General features: G+C 39.1%; 1 protein-coding gene across 1 annotated transcript; it reads right to left on the bottom strand.

The window, feature by feature from the left end:
* Positions 1 to 263: 263 nt before the first annotated feature.
* On the bottom strand, positions 264 to 5,341 carry ifi30a (IFI30 lysosomal thiol reductase a). Its single transcript, XM_083991407.1, has 7 exons — positions 5,099 to 5,341; positions 3,654 to 3,842; positions 3,375 to 3,449; positions 3,120 to 3,206; positions 2,864 to 3,016; positions 909 to 977; positions 264 to 789 (listed from the first exon to the last, which is right to left on the bottom strand). The coding sequence occupies exons 1-7, from the start codon at positions 5,228 to 5,230 to the stop codon at positions 727 to 729; spliced, it is 768 nt and encodes a 255-aa protein (XP_083847533.1). The 5' UTR covers positions 5,231 to 5,341; the 3' UTR covers positions 264 to 726.
* Between the last annotated feature and the right edge of the window lie 8,132 nt (positions 5,342 to 13,473).

Consider the following 13,473-nt stretch of genomic DNA (forward strand, 5'->3'; position numbering starts at 1 on the left):
CTTTAAGTGGATTTATGGAGTTACCTCTTTGTTAAAGGATGTGAAACAAAGTGTTTTACATTCATTGTGATTCCCAGGGGGTGTTGTGAACTCTGATGACCCTGCCTCTTCCCACTATCACACCCGCATGAATAAAATGTAAAACAAAGTTTATCATCAGTTGTGATTCATTCATCACTTATGTGACTTTAGCCGCTCAAAGTTTGTTCACTGATTTGCCCGATAAAATGTGTGTAATGTAGAATGAAATGTATTTTTGCAGTTTTATTTTTGAATGGCATGTCAGGGTTATGGAGTTGAAATCACATTTTTCAAAATATAGTATGACAAGTTTTTTCAAGTTCTTAATCTGACTTCGATGTCTTGTTTCTTTCTTTTTTTACCTCAGAGTGAAGATGAGATCATGGCATATGGCGCCATCTAATGGACTGTCAGAAAACTGCATTTCAGAGAACACTAATAGCACAACACTGACCAGTCAGTCGTGGTTTCATGGTTTCACTAGATAAGATTTCAGTCATGACACCTTTTCTTTTCATAAAGTAAATTGTATTCATATTCTTTGAATTAATAAAGTGTGGTGATCAGTTCTTCCCTTTATAGAAACATTGTAAAATCACAGCTTTAAAAAAAATATATTTCATGACATTGCTCAGTGTTGCTTATTTAGTGGCCACACCTGGAGCAGAACAAGTATAAAGTAAAGTTCGGCGCTGCTCCTTCACTTCACACGTAGCTGTAGCTTTTGAAGCGTCTCTGGCCCCCTCCACAGGCTGGAGTCTTGGCGCCCTGAAAAGACACATGGAACAACATTAAATGGCTTGTTGAAAAATAAACACAATGAAACTGTTAAAGAAACAAAAGCGCCACACACACATAAGACTCAGTGAATGGTATTTGACAGATACCTTGTACAAGCTGCAGACAAGAGTGTAGAGAGAGGCCATGGCTTTGTCCTGCAAGTCATCTGTGTGCTCCTGCAAAATAATACAATTAATTACCTAAAGACCTGTATAAATGAAGATAGTCATTGGAATAAGTAAAACAGAGCTTAATGGAGGGGTGGTTGTCTGCAGTTATCAGCATGCCATTTTCTTTAAAGTTTCAAAAAATGCCACTACCATCACTGTTGAAAATTGTTGGCAATTAACTTGCAACAACTGTATGTGTTATTTATTATGATAGGGGATACAGGCTCCAACAGAGACTGCAGAGGCAAAGAGGAACAGTGACTGCTATGAAAAGCTTACAACAGGGCCAAACAGAATTGTTGCTTAACACAACAAAACTGTTGCTTAGAATATTTTGCATAAACATAAAGAAGTAAACTTAAACTTGAGTAACATGTATGATTTCATGATGGTGTCTTTTGGCAGATACATTGAGACAGATATTCATGGGAGTCTTAAGATATGAAGGGTTTTCTGGATTATGATGTCATGGCCAAGAACTCTGAGGCCACTTATAATCAGCAGCTGCCGTTGGTGCCAAGACTGCTGCTTGTGATTTTCCCACAGTGCAAAATCGTATTAGCCCTCAAACAGGTGATTACAAATGAAATGCAACTGGTGGGAATAAATGTCAAAAATATGTTTCTATTTCTACTCAGATGAAGTGAATTAAAGGTAGGGTTGGAGATTCTAGAAAAATGGTTTCAGCAGGCCACATTTTGAAAATACACAAGTCAAAAGTCCCAGCTCCTTTCCTCAGACTGTTCTCTGAAGCCACACCTTCACCTTTCCGCGGACGTAGGTGAAGACTCTGATCGCGCATGTGAGAGGAGGGAGAGAGGGAGAGAGACAGCAGCTTGATTGGGCGTAGGCAGAACTAGACATGAAGGCATCTGATTGGTTTTTCCTTTTCGGAGCAAAAAGCATGGATTGGTCAGAGTTTTGTCAGTCCTGCAGCTGCCACAGAGGTCTGATTATTTCCGTTCCTTTTTCTGAATACATAATGTATTGACTACTCTCAGGATAGAAGGACCATTTCTCCCAGTATAACAAAAAGCGTTTCTGAATATGATTACCGACCATAACTTTAAGTGTATTACGTAAGGGATAATGCCCGACGAAGGGCATTATCCGGCTTATACCATGGTCACTTACGAAATAAATAAATATTAAATCAATTATTAATACTTTAATGTTGTTTTTACCATTAAAATAATACGTTTTTCACAAGAAGCGGCTGAGCGGACTATTTAATCTCTCGTCAGCGATAAAAAGGAGACCCCCGCTGTGGTCGCAGCGTAGATCCACAGTGGCTCTGCCACAGCCTGATTGATCAGTGAAGGTAGGTGAGGTGATGGCTTAAATGTTACGTGACCATGTAAGTATTATTTCAAAGGGCCAGTGCACTTCTTACCGCTTACGTGTTTACAGACTCCAGCGTCATGATGCGCTGAAGAAAACTTGTTACGCTCAGAGTTTCCGTTGCCGACAGCAGTGTCAACTCATTGTTGTGTTTTTGGTCTCAGGTTGCTTTTTTGGAGAGAGCGTGGCATTTCTCACACTAAACTTTGGAATAACATTGAGCTGAAGCATCACACACATCAGTCACAGAACTCTTTTACTTTCACTTACTGACTGGGACTTTGAATCAGATCAAGTGTCGAAAAAATCTAAGCATCATTTCATCACTATGAATGTAACATCACTGATTTCTGAGTGTTGGCATCGTGGCAGAATAGGGACACGGATGGAAGAGTGACTTTTGGATGGAAAGGCAGAAATATCTCGAGTCTAGACAAGTTTGAACTCCATCTCTTTAGATCTGTAACACGATCGTGTCTACAGTAGCTCTCTCCTGGTCATGGTTCTTCTGCAGAATACCACAGGAGCTGCTGGATGCACTGGAGCCTTACCCCATTAATGGTCACCCAAGGCACATATTCGTGTGGAGGTTTCAGTGCCTTGGTCGCCATGGCATTCTCGTGCATCAACTGATTTCCCGCATCCCCGTTGACACAGCTCATGATTTTGTCCCAGCCAAGTTCAGGACTGTAGAGTTCCACACACTACAAAGAACAATGGAGATCAACACATACATGTCAGCAGTGAAATAACTTCAGTTCTGTTTTTATTCATCTGTAGGTTAACACACATACACAGACGCCTTACACTTTTGGCCGACTTGATGACATCTGATGAGGATTCCATACAGAAGATGATTGGGAAGGCAAGCCTGGTCATGTTCATTATACAAGTCTGAAGAAATAGGGCACAACACACATGAACAATACAATTAATTCATTATAGTCAACAGTCAACATACACACATGCACATGAGATTTTAAAAAAGTTGTTCCTTTATCAAACTGTAGTTCTACTTTCATTCAGCAGTTTTCTCTCTGTGCATTAGTTGTGTAACTTTACCTCAATCATGTTGCCCAGACATTCCTGTTCTCCATGCTGACACTCGTAAATGAATTTCTGTCCATCAGGTTTCTCCTATAAAGTTTAGAGTGTGGGGTACATTGAACAGATTTATAAGATTATGATGCACAAAATTCCCTCCTCAGTAAAAAAAAATCTATTGCCTCTTCCATGCAATATTATTTTCTTGTATTGAATTAACTTATTCTGCTTGTGCCTCTTTGTAAGTAAATTAACCATCTTAATACTGTTTTAAGAAATTCTTAGGTCACTGCTTACATTTGCATTTCCATAGGGCACCAGATCAACAGTCATGATGTCATTCAGCAAGAGCCAGGTGGGGAAGAGCATCTCAACGAGAAACTGTCTGCAGCCGGGGCACAGACTCTCATAGTAAAGTCCCACCTGGACTGGGTCTGCTCTTTGATGGGACCTGGTGAAGTTAGACTCAAGGCACTGCTTCAAAACCTGTACAAGAAGGCAAACATGTGGAGGTTCATGTTTAATCACTCTCTGTGATATGAAGCCTATTTTACCATATTTGTGAGGCTTGAAAAACTCTGTGGAGCCCAGTGAATCTTTTAAGGTCAAACAGCTTTGTGAGGACCAAATTGCATTCCACATGTTTGACTGGTAAAAAAAAAAAAATTGTGACCAATCTGCTCCCACTGAAACTGATTGTAAGTTTTCTTTTACTTTTAGATAGCTAATGGCTTTTACATGTCATTCATATTAGTTCATACAAACAGCCTCCATCCATCTGATACTTTCCCATCCGTCAAATTTTGGAACTCATCATGGCTCCTGAGTCAAAAGGTTTGCTCAACCTGCCCTGAATGATGTATATGCAAACTGTCTTCTGTGTTCTTTCTTTAACTTGTGCAGTGTTGTTGTTGTCGTCTTATTTGTATTTTGTGTTGTAAATGTCTGTCTTGTACTCTCGACATCATTGAAAATGAGGGCTTGCTCTCAATGATACCTGGAGCACTTAAGATCAGTGATACCATTTTTACTTGCTTACGGTATTCATCAATATAAATGAATGGTACAGTCAAAACAGATGTTTAGTCAAATTTACCAGAACAAGATAAGGATCCCTGCTACTTGGACTGGGTGTGATTTTGTACATTTCTTTTAATACCAGTATACAGAATAGAGACCATCTGTGTCCATTAACTGTCTCTGTAGACACCGAGGAAGTAAGAGAGAGAGATTATATCAAAAATTAAAACTAAACTGCTTCCTCAATGAGTCTGGCTAGCTGACAACCTGGGGCATCCAGTCCAAAGTTACATACGAGTGTATCAGTTCCCTTGTGAAACTAACAGGGGAAAACACCACATGGCAAACAGTCAACTGGGTCTCACTGACCCATTTAAGTTTAGCCATTGAATACTAGCAATGTGTTCAATGAGAGGAAGCTGTCTTGTCAATGGGCCATTGTTGTGAAGAAAGCAGTGCACAAAGTTTCACCGGCGAGTTAGCTTGCTAAGATAATAGATAATGTACTTGCAGCACCGGATGTGTACATCGCGTTCATTGTCAATGTTGCTGTTGCCATGGTTTCCTGGAGCCCAGCGCAAAGATATAGAACGGTGGTCGCAGTGCAAACCGAAACTATATATGTGGTGAGTGATGCGTCCTGGGACTGAAACAGACGCCGCTGGCCATTCAAAAACGTAATATCTCGAAATGCTATTGTTAAGACGTTAAGTGTAACTTACCCCGCACTGGATAGCTGTGTCCAGAGATGAGCACCACTGCAGCGGAGGGGAGGAACACAAAGAGGAGACATAGCAGCCGCCGGACTGAGAGTTTAACCACACAGTCAGAATGAGCAGCAGAGGGCCCTTCATCTTCTTCTTCAGCTGCGGGGCAGGTCTTCACTTTGATACTCAGAGATAAAGTCAGCAGCACAGCAGCACTGACCTACTGACTGGTACTCTCCCGAGCAAACTTTAAATACAGCTCCGACGCTTCCGCATGGCTGCCTGTTTATTGATTGGCTCTCGGTCATATGACCAAGACGACGTCACTTGTTACTAGCAGAGATGTCAGCGCAGAGTCGAGCCAGCTGCTGCTTTGGGGAAGTGGGATTCCACAGAAATATATATTTAAAAAAAATGATATGGTGAGCCACTATGGATAACTGAGTAAACACAACATAAAACTTGCATGCATGAGCAATAGATTAATCTTTTATTATTCAAATGTCTCCCAGTAACACACAATGCACTGCATAAGTTAACATTGTTCTGCAAACACAAAGGAGGTATAATTGGGTTTATTGAATTATACCTTTGGGGAGGTGTGAAAGTTGTTTTATTTTTCAAACTGAAAAAAAAGGCAGATGAACTTGGAGACATGCTCAGGAGGAATTGCAGTCTTATGATCAGTTCACTCAGCTGTTTGTTGGATGGTCTTCTTCACGTGTCTACTGCATCATCAGGCTAATTATAAAGCCATTGCATGTCTCATCTCAGTTCCTTAGTCCAAAGGTCTTGCTCAAGAACACTCATAAGAAGCACACACTGCAGCAAAAAACATAAACACACAAACATTATTAAGACTATACAAGGTTTCACCTGGTGACTGTCACATGATGCCTCCCATGTTTTCCTCAAAAAACAACAGGGTGACTGCAAAGCAGACAGAACATGACATGATGACACTGCATGACTCACTCTGCTTTTTATCGGAGTGTAGCATTAAACTATAGAGCATCATATTGCCAGTCAACCTTTTATACTGTTTTGGTTTAGCCTGCAATAATTACATAGATTTATCTGAGCTACTTTCACATTATATGCGTCATATTGCAAGAAGTGAAAGATGTGTTGGTCCACTCCTGAACCTTTTGTCACTTTCCTCTAGAAGCATCAAGCCGTCCAAAGAGTTTAGCTTGCCCAGATTTTGATACTGACTGAAAACAATAGTACGCTTCTCACAGCAATCACAAATTATGTTTTCAGAGGAAGCAACACTGTTGATTCCCTGGGGAAAAAAATCCAGTTACACCTCACCACTGACGACATGAAAGTTTTCTGTAGAAGTGCTTTCTAAGTTCTGTATAACTTCGATGCATTGTGTGCATCCATGAGGCCTGGCAAGCATGCTTAATGCATTCCCTCTCTGAATCAACTTTGTAAAGACAGATTTAAAAAAAAGACTTAAAACTGCATTTTGTATTTTGTTTGCTGGCAGCCTTCTTTTTGTTCCTTTTTTTGTTCCATACCAATGCTTGCTTGTTTGGTGTTTTTATTATAAACCTATGTGCACATGCGTGACACTCTGAATAAAATGGGACCCACGATTAAAAACATTGTTCCCTATTGGTGGTGCTTGCTAGGTGCTAAGGAAAATGGAATAATACCTTTGCGATTAGTTTATACCAAATTGCCCAATTTGGGATAAATAAAATTGTATAGTAGAACAAGTGTTCACAATCATATATAGATCATTTTTAAGTTTCAGATACTACATTTTACTCTTTGCTTCTTAAATGACATATAACCACAAGTGTTACTTATGAGGCAACATGTTTAAGTTGAGCAAAGTCAGCTAGAGTGTATCTGGGGCATGAATATATGAGCAACTGTGGTGGGGCAATGACCGGTGATTATAGAAAGAACAAATAGAGCACAGTTCATTTTATATATCTTTTATTGTCTTTTTAAATCATTGCATCAGCCTAAAGAAAGAACCGTACAGATGAAAGAGTACCTGTCTGAGGACAAACACATCTCTGAAGCAAGCTGTACATGAGAGAGAAAGAAAGAAATTGTCGCATCTGAATTAAGACAGACCAATGGAGGGAGGATAACACAAGAAGAAGAAGAACAAGAAGAAGAACCATCTTTTTCGTGCATAGGGGGGTTGGGCACACAACAACCAATAGGCCTCTACTGGCTGAAACAACAGTGCTCCCTCTGAGTTCAATTGCACTTTGGTGTAGAGTAGCTTTATCGGACTGCCCTCTTCATTACCATTCACCGCTTTTGAAAGAAAGAGAACACCACATCATTATTAACTAAGAACCATATATATCTGTTGCTGCTGTGAGGCAGTGATACACCTGGCAACTTGTTGGGCAACACCACAGAGCGATGGATGTTGAAATAAGGGGTTGAAATTGTGGAGACAAGAATCAAATTGTTTGCCAGGTGGATCACTGCCGGGCTTCTAACCGTTCAGAGTTGGGTCTTGAATATGAACTACTGTACACCAGTGGAAAACACTACAGCATTTGCGTCTGATCGAACCACACACATGGCAAACTGTCATTGATTTGATACAGGCAGACAAAAAAAAGGAGAAATGAAAGTGCAGCTACTAATGTCATCATATTTAAAATGGAAATCACACACAAGCTGAGACTGTATTGGATACTTTTTGGTCTTACAATTGAATTAACCAACCAACAGAGCAATTGATTCACCTTTTCATTTGAGTTTCATTTGCTGTGTAGTGCAAAATCAAGAACAGGGTGCCTCTTGATAGTTATTCCTGAATTTCCAACTTTTTCAATGTACGAAAATTGTACACAAGCGTGTTCAAGTGGCGTGGGATTTTTTTTTATATATATATATATCCACTATAAATTCTTTGAACTTTGACCTTACCAGAGAGACACCTGGCAGAGCCAATTCTACCACACTGTACATGATACAAACAGCAAAAATGCAACAGCGTCTCAAGTTAGGATTCAGTCCTGCACATGCAAGGCTCAGTGTGAGGTGAAGTAGTCAGCAGGTAGAGAATGACAGACTGAAGGATACCTATGTGTTATGGACACTGGAAATTTATCTTGTTGAGTTGTTACTGTGAAATTGAGGGAGCACTGTTCTCACAAGTCAAAATTTAAAAAGAGGAACGAACTGAAACAGGAAAAAAAAAACAGAACAAGCATTCATAACATTTTCAAGTTTAAAAAAACAGAGGAAATAAAGAAATACAAATCAATCTATCACAGCCACTTTGAGGGACAGACAGATTGATTCTCAAACGCATATTTACCATTTGGTTAATTACATACTGTAAACATTTGTATTTTTTCTGTATGGAGGAAAAATATTCAAGCTAGCTTATTTTTTTTCTTTATAGGCTCTGTAAGGTTATCATTGACAGATATAAACAAACAAACAAAACAAAAAAAGAACCAACATTTGGACAGACAAATCTATCAGCTTTTTAAAAAAGCCAAATAAAATATATATATTTATATATATACTCAGGCACCATAAAAGAACACTTTCTAATGCCATCATTGTTCCATGTACCTTTTCTCTGTCAGATTAACAGTTTGTATTTTTATTTTTTTTTACTTTGATTTCTCCTTCAGCGACCACAGAGATCAACCAAAGGAAGATACAGTGGTAACTTTTACAGTTCACTTTTACAGCATCAGTGTCCAATCTGTGGTGGATCTCTGTGGCAGCAACCAAGTGTATCTTTTGTGGTGCAACTTTTTTTTTTTTTTAACACTGCCTCTACTCACAAACACCAGAATCTTCCGTATGACATAACAGATTCTCACGTTCAAGAAAAAAAACAGAAAAAAACTCTTCTCTAATATTTAATAAATGCAAAGCAGCTCCAGGGCTGCATTTAACATATAGACTTAGCTCTGTAAATATTAACACATGTACATGAGCTTGCTTCATCCTCTGAACGCACCTGATAATCATGCTTAATAGATTACATGTATGTCGATCAACTTGCTGATCACAATGAAGCTCACTGCAGCTGATTAGTAAAAATGCTTGCGTTTCAATAACTGCTCGAATACAAAGCACCCGTGGAGCAAGTCTAAAGATCATGTTCACATCAAAGCCTCTGTCTGATTTGTTTCAAGCACAATCCAAATCAGAATTATATAATCCAAAAATATAGATATCTAAGAATATATTTCAAAATATTTATTCTCTATTATGTCTCATTCTTCAAACCTTAATAGACACCAAATATATGTGTTCCTTGTAGTTAGTGAAAGATGTGCTTTGTGTATGAGGCCATTTCAAGAAATATCATTTACAGTGTACCAAAGCTGATGAAAAAATATCTCATTCCTTGAAGGATCACCTGTCGTGTAGAAAAACGCTTTTCAAGAAGCTCAGACACAAATGCATATCTAAGAGACGAGCAGGATGAAAGATGAGGTGGGACTAAAATCTCATCCCCAAGTCAAAGCTCAACAATCTTCATCTTCTGCCCGTTTCATGCCTGTCTCACTGTGTGGCCAGGTTTCATTGCTACTGAAGTTGCATTGCTTCTAGCTATTAAACATCTGTGATTAACATGGCATATATGGCAGATGAAAGTGTTGAAGTACACTGCAAAAATGTTCATCTTAACAAGTAATGTAGTAAGCTATTCAGTTTTGCTTTTTGCTTTTTTTTTCCTTCATGGAACTAAATAAATTGAATAATTTGCTTAAATGGAAGCAGATCCACTGGGTTCATGAGCTCCTCTGAAACAAGTGTCTCTGTTATGGAATAAAGTGAAACCACTTGCTTCATTGGCAGGATTTGTTTTTACCCAGACACATTTTTTAACAGTTGATTTAACCAAATTCCCCCGAAACATCTCCCACATAGTTCCTCGTAGTATCAGACTAGACAGATCTAGTTTCAGTTCCATGTGCTACGGTTTGAGATATTAATTTCCCGTTGCCACCTACAACACAAGAGTTCAACAGAACTTTCTTTGTGCTGGGAAAAGCACCAAATACAAATAGACGTCAGCAACGCTACAATGTCTTGTCTTGGACTTCACTTTTTAGGATTACTTTAGTTGAAAGAAATTCTCCAAGAACTTCTCAAAATCTAATAAACCAAAAGTGTCTGCATGTTTACCCACCGCTAAGACTAAGTGAAAAGATGTCTTTGTGAAATTTGGATGAATTGACCATTTAGGAAAATCAGCGTTATTTGTCTTGTTAAGTTGGACAATTTTGCTGAGTGGACACAAAATTGCATAATGAGCCAATGGCTCTCCATAAAGTTGGTTAAAGTATTACAGGGTTTTTACAGTCTGTATAGTTAAAGTAAAAACATTGCAATCAGTCAAAAGCATCAAAATTACGTACATGACAGCTGTTGACTGCAAAACAACAAAAGCATATACTGTACTGTACACTGTATAATCTGATATCATAAAGAAAAACGTCAATCACTCCTGATATACTGTATGGAAAGACCTTAAAACTATCAACTTAAAACACTATCGACAACTGAGCTTCACTGTCTGTTAGTTTATGGTTGTTTGGCGTTCGACACACTTCCTTAAGTGTGTGGAACAGGAAAAAAAAGTGCAGTCACAAAGTGTTGGTCCAACAAACTGGATAATGGATGTGTCAGCAGTGGCGGGTGACTCAACCAGAACGCCTGTTGACAAAAGGAACTGACTCTTAATTCAAAACACTGAGAAATGTCGCATGCAATAAATTGAGAGCTTATCAAATGAGCTTCAAACAACTGGGCTGGGCCACGGATGTGTACGGTTCACATTTCTATCTTATCTGAGTTTTATTCAAAAATATACCAGACAAATTAAAAAAAAACAAACAAACAAAAAAAAAACACTAAAAAAGCTTGGGTGCACCGTGAGAGGAAGCACCGAGCCACTGTACAACCCCCACCATAGAAAGAAGGAATACGTAACAATTGTAGATGTAACAACAAAGAGGCACAACTAAAATTCGTCACTCTCCTAACTACAACATGCTCAGATTTGCTCTAACACACACAATCAGACACACGCACACGCACAATCACACACAACAACAACAACCATGCTAATTTGCCAGATACTCTTTAGGTTTTCGACAAATGGCAAATGTGTGAACCATGGGGCACAGCATGTGGTGGTGGTGGCACCATCTTGTGGAGCAACGCTCGAATGGTAACAAGGAGAAAAACGAGCTCATCACAATGACTAAAGGCACTTCTAATCTCTCTCGCTCACATGTTTTTATAGCCCTCTCATCAAAAGCACCGCTGTCACCTCTAGTTTAAATTCTTGGGATTTTCTACTTGCCAAGAATTGTGCAAAGTACAGTACAACTGATTTCGTCCTGACTGAAATCAAAGAGATGTCTTGATTTAAGCTTTTCAGGTTAAAAGTGGGATTGGTCTGTTGTTGCTTCCTGAAGTGTTGTGAATCCGTCAACACATGAAAAATGTTTAATATTCACTAATAATCAACTACCGTGGCAAGAAGAGTAGGTGTATCTCTCATTAGGAACAAAATCTAAATTTCTACCCCTCCTCAACTAAAGTAAAAAACAAACCCAAAATGCCAAATGTGAAACGTTTAAAAGCAGTGCATTTTTTCTACTGCCAATGACTCGCCTCTTCTCTACCTCTCCACAAAAATACTTTTCTCCTTTAGGCAATTGGAGTCTACGAGGTGTGAGAAATTTGAGCGATTATAATCTCAAGAAATCAACTATGTAAAATCAATTTTAAAAGTGACATCATGTGACGCCTGTTATCATCGACCACGCAATAATAACTGAGTAACCCTGCCTTCACACAAACGAGCTGTGCTTTGAACAGAGGGTGGTACAATCTTTATCTCAAGCCGAATGAACGCAAGGGGAAACGGGAGAACTTCACCGCCACAGCACAGAACGACGGGAGGAACTGATGTGAGAACTGTCTGTGAAGCTAAAAGCTTACTATCCACATCCCACTACGTTGTGCATAGTACTACAATAAAATAGTACTGCTATAATCAAACACACATCATACTGTATATGCACTACAAAAAGCACAATTATCAACCACTGGTGCCAAGTTAAAAAATAAAAACACAACCCGAGCGAAGGACTCCATGCATACTGTATTAGATAATCTCTCAGACCACAGAGGCCACGCTAAATGGCAAAAGGACTGGTTCTTTTTTTCTCTTTCTTGCTACATGAAAACACATCCTTCATTTGGCTCACATTAGCTGGATACTGTGTACTGTAATCCTTAAACAGAATCTAAGAGCATAGCAAATATTCTGAAAACATAAAGAAACACATCCATTAAACTGTGTAAAGTCACATACACTGACTGTATGTGTGTCTGAAATATACTGTACATGAGTTATATTACTGCTTTCTTTTTTTTTGTACATCAATGTTTTACAGCTCTGTGAGTCAAGCTTGTGTTGAAATGAACAGTCAAGCGCAAGGGGGAAGGAAATACCGTGAGTAAATCTGCTTTAAAAAAAAAAAAAAAAAATTAAAAAACGACAATAAACATCGGCAAGGACGTTGTACCGCGCAATCAGTCTAATCTACCTAGAGACGAAGCAAATACAGTACCGAAGATACAATTATCACATAGATTGATGCTCTGTAAGTGTCTAGCAAAGAGAAACAAGACACGCAAGAGGAACACTAACAGTTATGCCTTAAGTCAATGGCTACAGGTGCTACAGAATTAAAGAGGATGAAAAAAGAAGGAAGAAGTTTGAAACAAAGAGACGTTTGATGCAGGACTCTTCCCGTTTAGAGGGAAACCTGAATCATGTGAAACTGCATTTATCAATGTACCTCTCTATGTCAAAGACGAATTTCTGTCACTCGTGACAGACAATAAAGTTTATCTTATCTTATCTTATCTGGTGTATTGTGATTAAAAAATGCTTCTCTATTCACAACGCACCAAATATGTACCACACATTTCTGTCCTGTAATGCAGCATTCACTGTATGGTGTACCTCGTCAATTCGGAAGGAGGCCCGCTGAGAGAGAGCAACAAGCCAAAGCAGTTGGAAATAAAGATCATTTCATAAAAAATATACCTATGTGTGTGTGCGTGTGTGTTTTTTTTAAAGCTGTAGCATAGTCTATGTCGTTCACTCCCTCCTTCCTTCCTTCTCTTCTTTCTTCTAACGTTGACATGCCCCCTTGTTCTAGTGACACAGGCTTGTGGTCATTCAAAGCTATTACTATGGCACTTAAGCAAGCTTTAAAATGAATTGATCTTTTTAAAACCCCGAAAAACATCAACCCAACAGACCTCCCGGCCCCCCACCCACCCCCCACATCTTCTCCCCCTCAGACTCCAGTGACTACACCCGACCCCAGGTCCACGGTTTCTCA

The sequence above is a fragment of the Trachurus trachurus genome (genome assembly GCF_905171665.1).
Source record: "Trachurus trachurus genome assembly, chromosome: 17".
In the NCBI taxonomy this organism is placed as follows: domain Eukaryota; kingdom Metazoa; phylum Chordata; class Actinopteri; order Carangiformes; family Carangidae; genus Trachurus; species Trachurus trachurus.